Genomic DNA, 19,476 nt, shown 5'->3' with positions numbered 1-19,476 from the left:
ATAAGTCAATATTTACTTATCTAAACAGATAAACAAAATGACCATGGGTGGGCAAAAAAGCAGTTGACTGCTTGGGGGAAGCTGGCAGGGATTGTTGGAAATCATGATCACGTGACTGTGGGAACACTGCAATGGCCACAACTTTGCAAATAAAACCAGACTGAACACTGGAAATTTCAATTCCATAGGAGTAATGGGTCCTGGATTTCTTACGCATTCGTTAAGTTAGTGGATTTTAGGTACGCTGATTCAAAAATTGTGGCAGCATAATGCACCGTTTGGGCTAACTTGAGGGTACAAACAGATAAAGAGATACACACAATGAGAGGCTTAGTCGTAAATAGATACTTATTTTAGCCACATTAAAATTATAATTCAGTGGCAAATTTCATGGGGATCTGGAGGCTGGACCCAAAGCTGTCAGGAGACATGTGGACTCTGAAGCTTTGGGTGAGCTACTTTCGGCACAGAGGGGGCCCAGAAACGAGTCAGGTTGATCTATCTCTTGGACAACTCTGCTCCTAGTCAAGAGGGTCCAACCTTTGCAGTTTGCAAACTCTTCCTGCAAGATGAAACTTGTTTTTTTGTATACTCCAATTTTCCAGCCCATCTGTTCAGGTCTGCTCAGCCAGGAAGCCAAAGCAGGTACTTTATCATGCCTGCACATGTTGCTATAAATGATGCATTGTATGGGGAAGGTTAGAATGCTTCTGCTTCTCTCCCCATTTTTTACTCTCCCCCCCCCCCCCGCACTTCAGATAATGGCAGTGGCGCCACTGTGATCTTTCTCTGTGCTGAGATAGATGGTCATGATGAGGCGCTGAGACAGTCCAGGAGGAATTGTTGTCTCTTCCATTCCTTGACTAGATCTAGCCAAATTTCATTAGGAACCCCATTAGGAGCTGTAATGATTTCTTGACTTATTCATGTACTGTCAGAAATGCCTTGTACTCAGCCAAAGAAGTACAGGAGGGATGAGCTGATGGCATGAAAAAGCAGGTTAGAAGCTCCTATCCAAGGAGGACTCAAGGTACGGAATGGTAATGATAATGCCAGACCTACAACTTTTCAAAGGAATTACTAAAGTTGGGAAATCTGCCAAGCAAATTTTCCAAAGTCGTATGGCCCCCTGACAGAGTCCACGGGGCTGCAGCTTATATAGAAGTCAACCTTTATACAGCTCCCATAGGTATCTTTTTCTACAAACATCTTGCTGGACAGCATAGCTCATGGGGGAATTCCCTATTGACTAATGGCTAAATAAGGGTTCTGTAAGTCTCTAAAGCAAAACATCCCAGAACATGTCATAGTCCCTGCACAGAGGGGCAAGAGAGAATATGGCTGAGTTCACAGAACTTGCTGTTCTAGGCTAAAACCAAGCTGGGGTCCAGCACATTGTGGGGAACTCCAACCATTGTCTTAGCAGGTGGTAAGAACCTGGCCATCATGTTAAGCCATCAGGCAGTTTATTTCTTTGGGCATTGCATTTTATTTGTTTCATTAACCTGGATTTAGGTTGTATGAACTCAGCCTATTTATGAAATAGATTGGCAAATGCTGGTTTGAAGAAAAAAATTTATTTACACACAGACTTTAAAACAAACCAAAGCCAAAATAAAAACAGCAGAAAATCTGGGCAGAAAAATGCCCTATAATCCAAAGTCTGTCTGCTCCTAGTCTGCCAAAAGGGGCAAGGAGCAGCCAGAGTCTCCTCATGTTTCCTTGCTGCTGAGTTTCATGAGACAGATTGGCCTGATTCTGACAGAGATACGGCGTCTCTTCTTCCTCACAAGGCCTTCATTCTCCTCCTGAAGCTTCCATGTGGGACAGGACCACCTCGAGGCCTGCAACTTTCTTCCTCCCAGGGCAAAGTGTGCCTTGCAAGCTGCCTATACAAGCACTTCTGGTCCCAGGACTTCACAGCCAGGCAGGAAATGAGCCTGTGCACTATGGGTGTCATTTCTGCCTGACAGGGTAAGGTGCTCCTCTCACGAGAGAAGCTGAGGATTCATGTGAAGCAGCCACTGAACATTCTCCAGCAAGTATGCCATCCCATAATGCCGAGCAATGCCCTGGAAAACCTTCAAATGATCCAGGAAGCTCTGGGTACGAGAGGAAAGAGAGACAATGAAGGGAAGATGGGCAACCCTCAACCAGGGGAGTGAGAGATGAAAGTGGGGGGGGGGGGAAGGTGCTTCACCGCTCAGGGGACAACAAAGGCCAAGCACCGGAGGGAGGGAGGCTGGGAAGAGCTAGAAACTGGGGTTGGATATACCTTGGTGTGGAGGAGGAGGTCGAAGTCTCCTGCACAGCTACAGTACACGGGCATGTGGGTATCCTTGACGCCTTTGCATTTCAAGCACACCTGAAACACTCAAGACACAAGAAATTAGGCTCTGCTTTAAATCCCCCAGATAACAGTCCAGCCTTGCCAAGTTTGCAGCAAGCTCCACAGCCGTCCTCAGCATAGACCGGAGGACTCTGGTCCACCCCTCGGACTCGAGGGCATGAAGCGTCCAACCACTGGACCCGCCTTCAAAGCAGCTTGACTCCTTTCAAGTTTGAGCCTGAAAAATTCTGTGTTACAGCAATAGTTATCTTGCTTCTTCCTTTTTCAGGCTCCTGTGGAAGCCTGAAAAACGTCAGGCTGCATTAAGGGAGGGACACAGCACTTCCCATCGTCTTCCTAATAAACTCACTTAAAAGTGGAACAGGGTAGCCACCAAGGAAGGAAACCAAGCTACCTCAGCATGAATAAAATAAAAATGAGAGGAGAGGAGAGCAGCGCAGACTGTCCCATTCATTTCTTTCCTCTTCATTGCGAGAGTCCCTGTACTACAAGCCCAGACCTGGATTGTGAAAACTACTCCATTTTCATCCGTGGCAGGCGGATCACATAATGGTGCAGTAGTTTTTTAAGAAACAATTTTTAATCGCCCATCTCATGACAGTGACTCTGGGCAGTATACAAGGCTTAAAACAACAAGCAGCCAGCCTGGAGACTGCTAGAACCCCATTTGTGCCCCCCAACAAGCATTTGGAAATGTTCCCCCAGATCTGTTGGCCAAATGTTGGGCAATGTAATTTGGTTAGGGTTTCATTTAAGCAAAACAAGGGAGAATGGGAATAGCAGGCCTATCTGTGCCAATCAAGGAAATGAATGAGACAATCCCCCCATCCTGAAAACAGGCCAATATTGAAGAGGTTTAAGGGTGAGGAGAGGGACGCGGTGGCGCTGCGGGTTAAACTGCTGAGCTGCCGATCGGAAGGTCGGCGGTTCGAAACCGCGCGGTGGGGTGAGCTCCCGTTGCTCGTCCCAGCTCCTGCACACCAAGCAGTTCGAAAACATGCAAATGTGAGTAGATTAATTGGTACCGCTTTGGCGGGAAGGTAACGGCATTCCGAGTCGTCATGCTGGCCACATGACCCGGAAGTGTCTATGACAATGCCGGCTCCAAGGCTTTGAAACGGAGATGAGCACCGCCCCCTAGAGTCGGACACGACTGGACTTTACGTCAAGGGAAACCTTTACCTTTACCTTAAGGGTGAGGAGAGGTGTGGTTTGCATATCAAAGAATGTCTGCCATTCCACCTCCCAGGATGGCAGACAGGGCAAGTCATGTTTCAGAGTCATCTGTGTGGGCGGGCCTCCTGTTGGCCACAAGCCCTCTGCAGGGGAGCAGCGACCCCTCCCTTCCTCACCAGATCTTGCAAGGTGAAGGCCATCAACTTCTTCTGCAGCGCCTCCACAAGAGCCATCTCAATGGCATTGGAGTCATACTGGGATTGGCAATTGGAGCACAGCCAGCTAGGCAGCAGAGCGCCATCCTGGAAGAGAGGAAGCAGGACCACAGGTGGGCTGTGAAGAAGAAAGGGGGAGGGGGGCTTGCAGGAGAACGGTTTCAGATGCAACTAGAAGCACTGCAGTGGAAGAAGGACCAGGGAACAAGTGCTCCTTCCTGGATGGATGAGATCAGGACCAGGCAATCTACATCCCATATTTATTGCAGGCCCCGGAATCTCCCTCCTAGGAACGTGTAGGATTTGGAGAACAGCTCATTCCTGGAGTCCTCCCCTCTTTCCCTGAGACGAGAGCTTCTCCCATGCATATTTTCAACCTCCCCCAATTCTCTTTTTGCAGCTGCCTGAGCTTCCTCTGACCTCACTTGGTGAATTCTGCTTTCCAGCTATTTTGAAGCATGAAATACATGAGGAAAAAAAAAAGAAATTAAATAGAAAATCCTGGAGGAGTCCAGGTCTAGGATGTGGCTTCATCCTCTTTTTGAAATCTCCCCACGCCTTTCCCCTCCCGCAAACCACAACCCCCATAGGGAAGGAGGAGAGACCCCCAGGAGGGGGAAGGTGAGACCAGCAGCAGTGGACTCTGCAGGCCCGGAAGCTGCCCAGTACCTGAAAGAGAGCAGGATCCTTGCAGAGGTCCAGGTCTCTGCAGAAGTTGCAGCTTCTGCAGATCACCTCTGGGAGGACATAGGAGCGGCAGGGGTCCTGGAAGTTGGCCTCCTCAGAGAATTCACCCACATCAATGAGACGGAGGAGGTCCCGCTTCAGCTTCTGCACTTGGTTGGTGATGTTGGCATCCAGAGACAGTACCTGGGGGCAGAGAGAAAAGGGGGGTGGGCTTCAGGCAGGGGCCATTTTTATCTTGTACTGGGGATGCAAGCAGGACTAGGAAATACAACCCAGGGGTGCAGTTCCCCCCCTTCAAAGACTGCAGGCAACTTCCCCTGCTGAATTTCTGTCTGCTCCAGATGTGGCAAAGAAAGTAAGCATTTGACAATAAACATTTCCACACAGAAGAAATAATTTATGCAACTGATGACATTTATATCCCTCATTTCTGGCAACACATTTAGCACTCCCTCCCCCAGTTTTTACCAAACAGTCCAATTTTATAGGGAGAAAGAGCGAATGGCAAAGCCACCCAGTAGACTTCCCTGGCTTAAGGGAGCACTTGAATCTGGGCCTCCCAGTTCTATTCCAGTACTATGACCTGTGCCACATGGATTGCCTTTCTGGCCAGCAACATTGGGAGTTGCGCCCAAACGCACCTGGGCATGGTTGAGCCAACTCACACACCCGCCTGCTTGGACCCCGAGGGGTTCTCAGGACATCATTTTTGTCCCAGCCCCTTCTTCTCTTGCACACCGGCCAAGGCTCCCAGGGGGCTCCCTCACCTGACAGACATATTTGATGAATTCCAGCGCAGGATTGTTGAGCGTCAGATGTGAGCCAGGCAGGGATGGAAACATTTCTGAGGGCTCCGTGGTGTGGCGAGAACCAGTCACTTTCTTTTGGATCTTCTGAGTGATGGTGAAAAAGCTCTGGGTGAGCTCGTTGGAGACATACTCCTGCGAGAAAGCAATGGAGCCTGGAAGGGAGGAAGCAGGCAGAGGCAGCCATCACTGATGGGGAGGCAGCTGGTATAGAGGAAGACACCCCAAAAGGGCACACGGTTCATGCTTTATTCAGTGTACAATGGACATTTCACCCTTCTGTCCATGTGAGAGAGGGCCTTAAGTTTCCCACTCCACATAAGCAAACCCATCTATAGTGGTTTATAGCTTAGTTTGTTGTGTTAATCTGACACTTGAGAGCTATTTCATTAGCCATAATTAAAATTAATAATGGCTTGGCACAATGGGTGAACCCTGCCATTGAGCGGGGTATTCTTTGAAGACTCTGCCCGTTAATTTGTGTGGGCTACTTTTAAGTTTTGCCTGAGAGGAAGAAGACAAATGCATTAATTAATTGAAATAATCAAACAATTAAGCCTATATTTAGCCCTTTGGTACTGGTGCTGCGGGTTAAACCGCTGAGCTGTCGATCGGAAGGTCGGCGGTTCAAAACCGCGTGGCGGGGTGAGCTCCCGTTGCTAGTCCCAGCTCCTGCTCACCTAGCAGTTCGAAAACATGCAAATGTGAGTAGATCAATAGGTACCGCTTCGGCGGGCAGGTAACAGTGTTCCATGTAGTCATGCCAGCCACATGACCCGGAAGTGTCTACGGACAACGCCGGCTCTTCAGCTTAGAAACAGAGATGAGCAGCGCCCCCTAGAGTCGGACACGACTGGACTTTACGTCGAGGGAAACCTTTACCTTTACCTTACTGCTTGTGCTATGCGCAAAGTTGAGAAAACAGCACTTGCTGAATACTCCTTGGGGAGACAAGACTGGAATCAGGGGCTTCCACACTTTGCCACTGCCCAGCCCAGTTCTTCACTGGAGGAGCCTGAAGGTGGACATGGGGAGCCTATAAGCACTCACCTGGCATGGTGCCTATTTCTCCTACCGCCTCCTGGGAGCTCTGGCTGCCTGCTCGCCTCCTGACAGGGAGGCTTCTGTGGGTGTTTCGCTGCATCTCCTCCTTCATGCTGTGGTGAACAGCAACAATGTATGCTGGGAAGAGGTGGTCAGAATGGTGAAAACCCAAGCCAAGGTTCGACCCCCTTCCTCAAACTGCCTCTTCTGGAAGCTGCAATGTATTATATTCAGCATACATTTCTTCAATTATATGTCAAATCAGTGAGGGCCTACAGATTCTAAATCTGTAATTTCCTACTGCTTTGCATGCTCTCAGCAAGAAATCCAGCCCCTGATTTTTTCTTCTTTTTTGTCTTAAGTAACAGGTAATGGTTAAAGAGCTTTCTGGCAGCATTTTCTATCATGTGCTTTTGTAAAATTCATTTATTATATTTCAGAGAAACCTCAAGAGAGATAATCTTAAAGAAAAGTGATGTTGGGAAGAGCAGAAATAACAGAACCCAACAGTAACATATAGATCCACAACAGATTTATAACAAATGTTGTTTACGAGTGAACTCGAGAGCCAGTTTGGTGTGGTGGTTAAGGCACCAGGCTAGAAACTGGGAGACTGTGAGTTTTAGTCCCATCTTAGGCATGAAGCCTGCTGGGTTAGTTACTCCCTCTCAACCCTAGGAAGGAGGCAAGGGCAAACCACTTCTGAAATCTTGCCAGGATTTCACAGGTCTGGCTAACTATATGGAAAAGAACTAGCTACTGACCTGAACCTGCTGTTCTCTGGGAATTCACACTCTGCATTTTGCACCTGTGCAACACCCTGCTCAGAACATTCCAGAGACATGGAAAGCACCTTGCACAATGCATGTTGCGAACCGACAAGGACTCCTGTGCTCTACAACATTCCTAACTTGCCCTGTGCAGGCATAGAAGCCATTCTAGGAATCGCATGCTGGAGTAATGGAGCCCAAGAACCACTGGGAGCATGTGTGGCAGAACTGAAGAAGGGCCCTGGAAAGGACCCTGGACCTCTCCTTGGCCTCTTCAGAAGTGAACATTCAGCCAGGGCCCACTGCTCTGAAGCACAGACGTCTGCAGAACTTACCAGACACAATCATGAGGAAGTAATTCTGACAGGAAGCTGCCTGGGGCAAATACTGCATGATGTTCCAGTTGTTCTCCAGCAGGTCCTCTACACCATCTTCTCCTAAGCCTTCTTCCTCCTCCTCCTCTTCTTCCTCACTGTTGGCTACATCTGTCTGTTTACTCCTCATCTCCTGTATTTTAAGTTATTCAAAACCAAGAGTTCCACCTGCACAATGGCTTCTTCCCTGTTCTAAAGCACCTGGCACCCCTCTTGTTCCTTTTCTTTCGTTTGCCCTAGAAGAGGGCTATCATCTATCTCCCCTTGGTGCAGCTGAACAGAAAAGCCCACCCATACAGTTCCCTGTATGAAGAGCTCAGCCCCTCACAGGGTCGCCAGTGCCCCTCTCCTTGCCAGCCTTTTACCTCTCCATGGTGAATCTGGGATGGCACTTTGCCCTTGACCCCACCGTAATTGGTGGGGTCCATCCACAGCAAAAACTCCCAGCAGCAGGAAAAGGAAATGGCCAGAGAGTGGAAGAGTTCTTTTGAATGGATGCTGGAAGAGAAAAGACGAGCACCACTGAGTGAGCTGTGAGATGTCTCCAGAAAGAGGCAGGATGGCCCTCTTGGCTGCTCTCAGAACGCTGCAGCAGGGAGGTGGGAGAGGCAGTACCAGGAGAAGTTGGCAGCCAAAGCCTGAGCCCAGTGGCACAAAAGGCTCAGGAAGCTTGATATATCCTTCTATGAATACGCATAAAGGTGGATGGGCTTTTTACGTGCCCACAGGAGTATCTTCTGTTCTCCAGAATGCCAAGGTGGGGCAGCAGATTCGAAATATGAGGGGAAATTCCAGGGCTGTCCTGAAATTCCCAGAACTGCCTCCTTTCGTTAAGTTCACAATGGGGCACAAACCATTAGCTTTTTTAACACAGCCATTGAATAATCTCCCTTCCTAACCATGGAAATGGCTCAGAGCTGTGGCACCCTCTTTCCAGGACGAGCATACCTGTTGGTGATATACTCCACATAGGCAAGGGCATCTTCGATTCGGCGCTTCTTGGTGCACAGGACGATGCGGTTGAAGTTAGCGTAAATGACGGAGGAGCCGAGGCGCTTGAATTCTGCCACCAACCTGCGGAGGAGAGGCAGGAGGTAAAAGAGGGGAGTGGATTTAGTCCTGTGTAACCGGGGACCGTTGTGGAAATGCTACATACTTGTATCTTTTCTGTTACATTTTACTACTTTTAGGGTACTGTAGCTTTAAGAAGAAAAGCCTCATGGACATCCTGAGTCCTAGAGAACAACAGCTCCCTCCACACCTTCTTCTTGTTTGTCTGTCCTTGAATTTTCCTCCCTGGCCTGCTTTTCCACTGTTCTTCCAATGTGTCCTCGGCATGACTGGGCTTTTCACCCACTGCTGAAGAAGTGGAGCGCAACTAAGATTGGCCTGTACCTGCCCACAAGCCCACATTGTCGAAACCTGTCCTGTTTGCTCTCTTCAAGGCTGTTAACTGCCTAGATCTCAGTAAGTACTGTGACTGGTTCCATCTGGCACTCTTCTCAATCACTTAATTAATCCTAATCAACCTCCTGACCGCTAAATCTCATCAGGATATTCCTTCTATCATTGTTCCCAGGATTTCCTCTCCTCTTGGTTCAGAGTTTACCTGTGTACAAGAAATGTATCCAAACCTGTAACAATACACTGCAGAGAGGAGGGTGCAGCAATCTGTGCTACAATTCTAATTGCCTTTGCCCTGCTGCAAATTCTCCTAACAGGCTCCCAAGGAGACAGCCCACAAATCCCACAGAGGACGCTTCCTCTCAAGATCCAGGTTGTCTGGGAAGAGGACTTCGTGCAGCTGGGTCTGCACTGAGACAAGTCTTTGCACCCAGGCTATGGAGCTGGTTGCAATCAGCCAGGCAGGACTGCACAGCCTCCAAAGGCTGTGTCGTGGGCAAAGCTACGGAAGAGCTCAAGATGTGGTTTTATTTGGGGTACCCCCCAGTAGAAAGCCTCCCCCCCACCAAACTCAGGGTGACTCAAACCAACAGGTTTTTCAACAGAGTTAGTTCTCTGGCTGGGCCTGGGTGAAAGTCAAGAGCCGTAGGCAGAACTCAGCCTAATCCAGAGAAACAAACTTTGCACAGAGGATAACGAGGCAGCTCCAGTGGTGCAAAACAGATGCCAGTTTAAGGGAGGCTGCATGTGCCCCAGTGATATGCCCTATCACTGCATTTCCCCCATCCCTGCCCAGCGTGTCTCTCTCTGCCCCCCCAGTTCCACTACTTTGGCTCTCTGTAGGAAAGACTCACTGCAGAAAGAGCTTCTTCATCATGCCGTGGAGCATCCGATGCAGGGCAGGATCGTAGAGCAAGGAGGCTGGGGAGCGCAGCCAGCGGTAGAAATGGATCACTTGGTGGTCGGCATAGACATTGTGGTACTGTGTGATCTCCTTCACCCAGCCCACCACCAAACTCTTCAAGATTCTGCACAGGAACAAAAAGGACATCCCTCATTCTCCAGGTCCAAGATAAGCTACTTCTCTGGACATGGAGGGCTGGAGGGGGCCAAGCCGCACCTGAAAGTGTTGGAGCAAAGGGCAGTCTCATCGTAGCTGGCGGGGACACTGGCTGCCTGGTTCCCCATGACCATATCCTCTAGCGATGCCTGCTGGATCACATCAAAGCTGATGCACATGCTGGATGCTCCCTCCATGTCGTTGATATGATGGGACTGCAAGATGGTGTTTACAGCAAGGTTCTGGATGTCCAATTCCACACACACTGCAGGAATGGCAAAGGGAAAGTCTTCAACTTCCCTGAGGATCCACTTCCCTCCTGCTGTCCAAAGGGGACAGACTCAACCAACAGAAGAATGGCCACACTCTTTATTCCCCACAGTAGTTGAGGGAAGAGTTACTTGTGGGAGAGGGAGAGACAAACTGCTAGAGAACCAGGACCCCTCACCCTACCGGTATTAAACAGGGAAGGAAAGATACCAAAAGGTGGCATGGTCAGGATGACATACAGCTTTCAAGCCATTTTGCCTTGATCGTTCTGCTTCAGTTTTCTCCCACACAGTTCTAACCTGGCATTACAAGATGCCAGCAAAGAACTCTTGGAAAAACAAACTCACCCAATATGCACATTCATGGAGCAGGGTAAACATGTGGGCTGGGGTTATTGTGCTAGGCCAATTGCACCAACACCTGGAATGGCTCTTCGGTGACTTCTGAAGACACCCCCTTACCAATGGCGACCAAATGTTTCAGACAAGATTCTCTATGTGCTGACTAAGGTCCAGTACAACTTTCCTGGGGCAGTGGCAATGGTCTCAGCCTAGCCTAAGGGATGGACAAAGGCCAAGAAGACACCAGTAACGCAGTCAGGGGAAAGGGCCTGGCTGATATCAGAGTGAATGATCCTTCCTCAAATCCTTTTCCATCTGAGGGAATTAGCATGACTGCAGTTTGGCTGCCACAACAGGCAGAAACAAAGCAAGATCTCCATCCCTCCATTACTCACCTGTTGAATAACAGCCTGGGTGGTTGATCTCAACAGAGGCCCTTTCATCAAACTCCATGACCAGGCGACTATCATCTGCCTCCTTGCCCCCCAAGTCTGGGCGAGAGGTGGGAGAGAGCCACAGGAGATGATTGTGGCGGTGGAGGTGGCGAGAGAAGAACAGGTCTGTGCCAAAGGTGGAGATGTCATCTGGGAGGTTCCCAATAGGGAGGTGATAATACCTAGAGCAAAGGGAGGAACATTCACCATGCAGCTGAAAGCAAAATGCTTTGCTAAAGCTTGTACTGCATCAAGGCCCCCAATAAAAGGGTCCTGAGGTTTCAGACATCTATCCACATGAGACCTCAGGAATGGTGGCACTGGATGCCAATACCAGCCTTTGCTTGCTATTTCCCAGCTCTAACGTCAACCACTGATCACTGAGACCTAAGTATAAGAACTAAGCCTCCGGGTCTGGATTCAGGACAGGTGAGCCACACAAAGTTTCCTCTGGCTTCCAAAAGCCCATTTCTGCATTTCCCAAGGTTCACCTGCTCATGTCAAAGGCGTGAGACAGGCACGTGTCCAACTTGAGGTAGCGGCGGATCATGTGCCGGGCACCATGGCGCTGCCAGTCCAATATGCCGTAGTTGATGTCATCTGTCACCTGGATAGGAACCAGCGGGAACTCCTCGAGAACAGGCATGCCACTGACCAGCCTCTTCAAATCCCAGTTAGATTGCACAGCAATGAGGGTGGGCCCCCTACGCTCGTCCTGAGATAGACAAGATAGATTACTCAGAGAGGATGGGAGAAGCGAGAATTTATGTGAGAGAGACTTTTCTTACAGGAGGGGAAATGTAACAATGAGTTTGGCAACTTCCTCAACCACAGGTGGCTTTTCTTGACTTCCAGCAGCCTGGACAGCCCTTTCTAGTCTGACCAACAATCTTGCCTTCTGAAAGATCAGAACCAAAGCACAAGCCATGTGAAAGGTTAGTCAAAAAGGTAACGGAACCTTGGACTTCCCTCTTCTAAACCAAGAAGGAAACCTTGTCAATTTGGGGCAAGCAGTGGCAGAATTTATAACATCCTCAACTTCCATATATTGCTTTATTGAAATGAAGATATTGGTCTGCACTGCTTGGGACTGAGGAATTGGGCAGGCTGAGGGGGAGCAAAGAACATCTAGAAGTAGGGATTTTGTGTGGGCATGTAGTGCAGACCCTCACCCTGGGCAGCTGCTGTCACAGGCCTCTGAGCAAATGTGATTTATTTTCTCCTCCTCAACAGGTTTTTGTATGAACCTTCCAAAGAACAACAACAACAACAAAAAAAGCCCCAGAAGATCAGGAGTGGCTTTGCATTCAAGAGGCTGTGTGCATAGCAAGACAGCCGGATGCTCAGGTCAGCAGGGCCCACCCCAACAGCCAAGCTTCCAGAGTCTCTCCTTGGGGGTGCTGGGTGGGAAGAGGAAGACTGCAAGGGGGGTGTTCAGGCCTTACCTTGTACCCCATCAGGAGGCGCTGGACTGCCCTGCAGACACTCTTGACATCTGTTTCAGCTCGAACTTCAAAGATGTGCTTGTCTGGAGGGAGCAGCTCTTGGCCCACCTTCTCCACCATGGCAGCATGCTCAGCAGAGTACATGTTGCTGAGATTTGGCATCTGGTTACTGCGCACCTAAGCCAAACATGTTGTGTTACACAGGAAAGGGAGATGACCTGCAAGGAGGACCCTAGGCAGGGAGTCTAAGGAGCAGTGAAGCTTGACATGAATCTGACAAGATCTTAAAACACAGATGTGGGAGGGGGGGGGCTGCGACTTTCAGGATTGATTTGTTGTTATGGCTTCTACCCTGCTTTGCTGCCACAGCAGAAGCACAGATCTATTTTTGCCATCCTTCAGTTATCCAAATGAAGGCTATTTATTTTATGTGTTTACTTTACATTTATATACTGCCACAATCCCAAGATCTTTATTGTGGGTAAGTAATTCCGCAGCCTGCAGACTCACTGCACACCTTCAAATACCCACAACTTTGAGCACAAAGCCACAGGCAGAATTGGACCATGACTCTGGTTCTCGATATAGAAGAGCTGATATATGACAGCACTTAGAGCATCAGAGCAGAAATTGGGATAGAAGAAACCCTGACTTGGCTATGAAATTTGCTAGGTGGCCTTGGTCACCAAGGCTGCCTAGCAAATTTTCCCAGCTAGTCCCTCAGGGTTGTTGTGAAGATAAAATCAAGGGTAGGTCTATAGATGCCTTTGGAGCTCCATGGAGACAAATTGGACTATGAGTCTAGTAGATCAGAGCCAAAAAAGTATCTGCAGTTCCTTTGGCAAAGATCACTACGAAGTTCTGCACAAACCTCTGCCATGAACGACTGAGGGTGCATTCTTGTGCATCTCCTGCTTGTTTCTATGAAGTTTGGAAAAGAGGAGATTTCTGCTCAGCGGTCTGGCTGTCTGCCCTGCAAAATGAATCCCTGAATCCCTTGTTATCACTTTCTCAACATCCATATACTGCAATCTTCTATTTTCCCCCAAGTTGCTAAGCATTTTTGCAGTTTTATACAAACTGTGTCTAGATTAAAATGTAAGAATTTTCTACAAATGGAAACAAAAAGCAATACTCTTTGAAAGCAACATGAGATATTTTATTGTAAATATGTAATTGGGGCAGAGAGATTAGGAGAAAAACACAGGACCCTGTATCGTTGGTTTTCTTCTACCCCGCAAAACTTTCCAGCAACAACAGGAGGAAGGAAAAATGATATTTGGTCTGAATTCAGTAATAGTTCCAGATTGATCCCAATATGCGGAGGAAATTACCTAGATCTTCACCCCAAGCTTCTCCCTTATTTTCCTGCCTCTGAACTTACTGTATCAAGCACAAAGATTGCTGCTTTGCGCTGGGAGGGGATGAAGAGGCCAAGCAATGCCTTGCTGCCTTGGGAGTGGTGGTAGAGGTAGATGTGCCGGATGCTCCCTAGACACAGAAAGGAGCCTTGTATTAGAGGGGAGTCAACATCTCCACTGCTGCAGCACAGATCAGCCACACGCCTTCCTACCTGGCTCCAGGTAGCTGAACTGTGCCAGAGACCGCCTCTCTAGGTGCTCCAGGTCAAAGGTCTCAGCCTCCCGGCCACTCAGATGTCTCACCAAATGCCTATTCACCATGCAGACGCAGCCTAGGTGAATCAAGGCCCGCAGGAGTAATGGCACCTGGGAAAAGAGGAATCAGCTGATAAGGGTGTCTGTAGCATGCCACTGTCAGCCCCAGGTGTTAACCCTCTGATATCAGAGGAGTGGATCTCATGGACCAGACTGGCAGAGTGGAGATTAAGAACTGCTGAAGAAAGAAGAGCAGTGTTTGACCAAAGCGAGGTGTCATTCTCCATCTGTGGAACCAGTGCAAATGGCTTCTCCCATCCACTGCAACAGGCTGATGCAAATTAATGTCAGAATAATTACCCTCTCCCAGTCTCTGAACTGCCTCCTGCCTGTCAAGAGAGTTTACCTAAAGAACCAAACATCACCCAACACTCAGTACAGAACTTCTGCAATTCTGATTTTGGAAACCTGAGCGTGATCCTCCAAGATCTGCTTAACATGGAAGTTATTCTTCCCAACTGAAATGCTCGTCACCTGCATCCATCAGATCGCTAACTGGCAGCTGCAAATTCTGGAGACACTTCTGTAGATCCTGACTTGCTTAGCTCCCTCTTCTGTCCCCCTTCCTGAAAGGGCTTCTGTATTCTCCAGTTTTTGCCAGTAAGGCAATTATAACCAAGGCTGCTCCAGAGGACATCATGCTGGCCTTGACAGCAAAGCATAGCTCCTGTGCATCTTATTGCTCCCAGAAATGACTTTAAAAAAAGGAAAAGAAAAGCTTGAAGATGATTTACGAGGTCAAAAGTCAGGGGTAGGAAAGGTTCCTGAGGATGATCTCCCACAAAAGGAAGAAAATAGAGAATAAAATAGAAACAAACACAAAAATCACACGAAATGTTGCCCGTGTTACCGCCTCGCCAACTGAAGGCTGCTACCTCCAGAGGATCTGAATCCTGGAGACTTCAATAAAGGTGCACATGCGATAAGTGTGTGCACGTGCCCATATAGGAGTATACATACTTGCCAAAAGCCACACTTCATAAAAAGGGGTGGGAAAAGTCAATTGATTGAACAACTATTGTTTTAAATTAAGTATCTAATTTAAATTAAATAAGGCATCTCATTTATAAAATTGAAATCCCACCCTGCATAAACACACACAAACCACTGTCATATCCAGAACCCACAGTGGAAATAACAGGGTAGTGAAAGGAAAAGGGAAGGGGAGAGAAATTGAGAGAAACAAAACTGGATGGAGATCCAGCAAAGAGAGAGGTCTCTGGGCAGTGAAGGAAATTTGAGGGAGAAAGGCTCTGTTCAGACATTATGAGAGTCCAGATTCATTAGCCAAGCAGCAGGGATGAACTTCTTCCCCCCACGTACTACTGGAGGGGAATCATCATTAAAGGCAATCACAGTTTCAGCAGTGACGATATTGTTGCAGAAAAGCTGGGTGTCTCTGAAGATTAGACTGCCAGGATCAGAAGGGAGGAGCAGCTCACCCTCGCTGCTTGCCTGATGCATTTTAACCCTTTCTGTATGGCTCAATAGAATTTGATTGTTTGTCCTTCAAGTGTCTGCAGGGAGGCAGGAGGAGAAGAGAAAGCGGTGCCATCTTCTCCATCTAGGGCCCCACACTCATTTTTCTACCGTCCTCAATCCTGAGGCAGAAGCGGCCTCTTCCACACCATAGGATCTGCCTTTATATGATTCTACTATCCACCAAGATAGTTGCAGGGGGGAGAAACCTGTCTTCCTTTTGGGTAAAAAAGGTGCTTCTTTGTCCTGCTGAACCTTCCCCCATTATTTCTTCCCCACCCAGCCCCCAGCTTTGCTCCAGCTCTTCCTCTGCTCTTAACTGATTTCCCCCAATCCATAGATTCATTTTCTCAATCTCCTCCCCAGCTTTTTCCCTCAGGACAGCTCAAAACGGCACCAGGAGATCAGGACCAAAAGAAATAAAGGGAAAAACAAAAATCAGTAGGGAGCAAGGGAGAATCCTTTCTCCCCACCTTCTTGACTGGAGCAGCTGTCCTCTCTTTCTGGGTTCAGAAATATAGAAAGAAAAGTGCTGAGCACAGCAATCTACGTTCATGTTGGCCTCCTTGAGCAGGATGTCTGATTAAGTTCCACTGCATTTACTCCTCAGTAAGCATGTATAAGCCCAGGTTGGTGGCAACTCCTTGGCAACTTAGATTATTTTGAAAAGCTAATGCCAGACCTGGAAGTAGAAAACCATCTTGGGAGAAAGAAGTGGCTTGAATTGAATGAGACTGCGCAGTTGTCAGAAAGGAAGAAGGCAGGAGCACCTGTGCGTGTCTGCGGAGGGGACAGTGATGGGTTAGGTACAGTTTCCTCTGGCTAAAAAAGGTTACTGAAATCACATAAATATTGCAAACACTTTTTATGGTGTGGCTGCGGAAGAAGCAAGCGTATCACCTGTGAGTCTACGCTCACCTTGGCTCCCCCCATTTTCTATCTCAGTCAAGACATTACCTGGGTCTCATAAACCCCCTCAACGTCTGGGGCAGAGAGACTGGCATTGATCTCATTGATGCGTTCTAGATACATGTCTTCAGGCACTGAGTACTCGTACAGGTTGAAGACCAAGTTGGAACGAGGAAGAATTCGGCTCACCTGCAAAGAGAACGGGAAGAGCTCAGAAAGAGGCCTCTTTTGTTACTGGCCTGGATGTACTGATCGGTTCTGGGAGCTTAATCGATTTATCCCTTTAGGATAATCAGATGGCCTTTGCCTGTATGAAGCTCCCTCCCTATGGAATGCACCCGCTCAGGATCCACACACTTTCGGATCTTAGGAAAGAAGTTCCTTAGGAAAGCTCTTCTTTTTTATCTAGGCCTCTTCAGCTTGAATTGGTTAATTTGTTAACAGTGGTTTTAACTACAAAGTGATTAAAAAAACCTCTATTTTTCATTTTTAATCTTTTAGCTGCCTAGAGCGCTCTGTGTAGAAACGGAGGATAATTCTCCCCCACAAATTCAAAAGCCTAGCAAAATGAAATGGAAGAAAGGAGGGGCACAGGTCAAGACAGCAGAGGTGAACTTCATAGGAAGGGTTAGTGATGGCCTGGGAAAGAGCAGCCTGAGTGCCCAAACGAGAAAGTTTAGGGCGCAGTGGAGAACGGTGAGTAGAATTCCAAAAGAATGACAGTCACTGAAAATCCTAACACCACAGACACGGAGGGAAGTGGCTGTAATGACTGGCCACATCTGTGCTATGTCTATCTTCCTGCCAGAGAACAGCATTAATTACACCTTATAACCGCCAAACACTCTGATTTATCAAGGGTAAAAGGTTTTGAGGTAAGGGATAAGGAGGTCCTTAAAAAAGGTTACTGGAAAAGGAAGGTCTTCAAGGAGCAGAAGAAAGAAAAATGCAGGAGGTTGGAAAGTAGAAGCATGCAATACAAGTATGGACATTCCAAGAAATCAAGAGAGATCCGTGCTACTTGCACAAGAGACAGAACTACACATCTGCACAACATAAAATTCAGGTCGAAAGAGACAGCAGGAGCTTTATAACTAACGGGAGGAGGAACAAACTCTATGAACTCCTGAGCCCAAATGTCAAGAACAAAAACGTAAGTGAAAAGGAAGAGACTAACAAGCTTAATGGAAGGGTGCTCAGTAATTCGCAGACAAACGGAGCAGGGAAGCTGGAAGTCTCAGCAACCAGAGGCTCCACTGTTCCTATGTACGAAGGCTCAGTGCGTGGGACAGAAAACTGAATGTTTCATATTATCATGGCTGTACAAAATACTTCAGGAGAAACAGATGGATGGTGTCTCCCTAGAAAAGATAACAAAATATTCACGGAGGCAAGCCATAATAACAATTCTGGATAACTACTACTACTAGATTCCCATGTTGGGAAATTGATTTTTGACCACTTAGAAATGGTTGATAGATGTGAAAGTGGAAGGAACTTTGAGGAAAAAGTGGCCATCCCGTCTTGAAAACTATGATAATGAGAGCTGGTTCTGCTCAGGGTTAGGAGAAAGAAAGGAATCTAAATTAGTTTAATTTGTTGAAGACTCCAGGGCCAAATAGATTGTAATGCAAGATGCTAAAACAGATGATGGATGTTACTTCAGAGATATTCTTTGTAAACTCTGTGATATCTCCAAGAGCTGATCAAGGGCCGAAGATGGGCAAGCGTTGCCCTTGTCTCCAAAGAGGAGAGAAAAAAGGACTGTGAAATCTATTGGCCAGCCAAACTGATGTCAAAACTAGGCAGAATTCTAGAAGAGATGGGAAATCACATACCGTTCACTAGGAACCAACAGTAAGTTTAACATACCTTTTTATAGACCGTGCTCTCTTCAGGTTTAGGAACACGCTGATTGATGTAGAAGGTACGTGGGACATTCAGCTTGAGGCAATACAGATCACTCCCAATCACAGCCCAGAGCTTGAAGAGGCCTGGCTGGCTGGTCTCAGCAATCTAGGAGGAAAATCTTGACCGTCAACTATGGTGAATCTTTGGAGAAAAGGCATGAGGCAAATTTATACTTGGTATTATTAAAAAATACTGTTCAGATTGGACATAGCTTAGTATACTTGTTAGCAAAGTTTTGAGTCACACACAACACTGTTATGATCAGCATTCCATGTATCTGGTAACGAACTAAAACAAACAAAAGTTATTGGCCATAGTTGATGGATGACATCTTAATGAAGAGCAGTTGGTGTTCCTGAAGGTTATTCCTTCCACTGTAAGGGCTGCCTGAATGCCCTGTGATTTGAAGAGCAGTACTCTGCCCAGTCCAGGTTGAATATTGCTATTTCCAACCTCGCAGTCGCTCTCCTCTGCTCCCAACTCTTCTTGTTTAAGTCCCCATGTCTTTCCACCAATCCCTTCTCCTTTTTTTCATGCCCTCCTGCTTCTCTGATCTCTCCTCTCACTGCCTGCTGCCCTCCCATATGTAGGCGTTGTTTCAATGATCTGCAGATCCACGTGCCTTCCTTCCTTCCTTTTTTATTTAATTATTTTTTTATCCCACCTTTATTATTTTTATAAATAACTCAGGGTGGCAAACATACCTAATACTCCTTTCTCCTCCTACGAGCAGCTCAGTTGCCAGGCCCGTTATTATTAAAGGGACTGAGCTGTGCCAATTATAGGAGATACCTTTGGACAAATGTTATCTTCACTGTTATTGTTATGCAATTTATATAGCAATCCGAGCCTTCAGTCCTTTTCTGAACATTGGAATAACCTTAAAGTTTAAGATGATCATCTCCAGATTGCAAACAGGAGACAGGTCATCAAAACAGTTCTTGGTCAGGGATTTTCTGTTCCATGTACTCTGTCTGTCAGATGAGATGATGGAAGGATTTGTGCTGGATTTGTAGAAGGCAGATGCTGCATTGTGTGCATGACCAAGTATAATGAAATGGCAGGAGTACCCACTGAAGGTGACAAGATGCTTGGGTTATTTTTCAAAGGCGCTTCAAATGCAAG

The 19,476-nt window shown here is 47.4% G+C and overlaps 1 protein-coding gene across 1 annotated transcript in view; it reads right to left on the bottom strand.

Moving 5' to 3' along the window:
- Positions 1-1,557: 1,557 nt before the first annotated feature.
- The window catches only part of POLE (DNA polymerase epsilon, catalytic subunit), a 57,460-nt gene continuing 39,541 nt past the window's right edge, over positions 1,558-19,476 (bottom strand). The window contains exons 32-49 of the mRNA XM_063315808.1: positions 18,313-18,456; positions 16,489-16,629; positions 13,950-14,103; positions 13,761-13,867; positions 12,377-12,553; positions 11,423-11,646; positions 10,893-11,113; positions 9,947-10,151; positions 9,681-9,854; positions 8,371-8,496; positions 7,788-7,920; positions 7,384-7,555; positions 6,285-6,416; positions 5,196-5,389; positions 4,411-4,611; positions 3,703-3,828; positions 2,276-2,365; positions 1,558-2,102 (exon numbers count right to left, since the gene is read on the bottom strand). Coding sequence (XP_063171878.1) covers positions 1,989-2,102; positions 2,276-2,365; positions 3,703-3,828; positions 4,411-4,611; positions 5,196-5,389; positions 6,285-6,416; positions 7,384-7,555; positions 7,788-7,920; positions 8,371-8,496; positions 9,681-9,854; positions 9,947-10,151; positions 10,893-11,113; positions 11,423-11,646; positions 12,377-12,553; positions 13,761-13,867; positions 13,950-14,103; positions 16,489-16,629; positions 18,313-18,456 — 2,835 coding nt within the window. The 3' untranslated portion in view covers positions 1,558-1,988. The remainder of the gene's footprint in view (positions 2,103-2,275; positions 2,366-3,702; positions 3,829-4,410; positions 4,612-5,195; positions 5,390-6,284; positions 6,417-7,383; positions 7,556-7,787; positions 7,921-8,370; positions 8,497-9,680; positions 9,855-9,946; positions 10,152-10,892; positions 11,114-11,422; positions 11,647-12,376; positions 12,554-13,760; positions 13,868-13,949; positions 14,104-16,488; positions 16,630-18,312; positions 18,457-19,476) is intronic.

This window comes from Candoia aspera, chromosome 15, assembly GCF_035149785.1.
Source record: "Candoia aspera isolate rCanAsp1 chromosome 15, rCanAsp1.hap2, whole genome shotgun sequence".
In the NCBI taxonomy this organism is placed as follows: domain Eukaryota; kingdom Metazoa; phylum Chordata; class Lepidosauria; order Squamata; family Boidae; genus Candoia; species Candoia aspera.
This window is presented reverse-complemented; position numbering and strand designations above follow the sequence as displayed.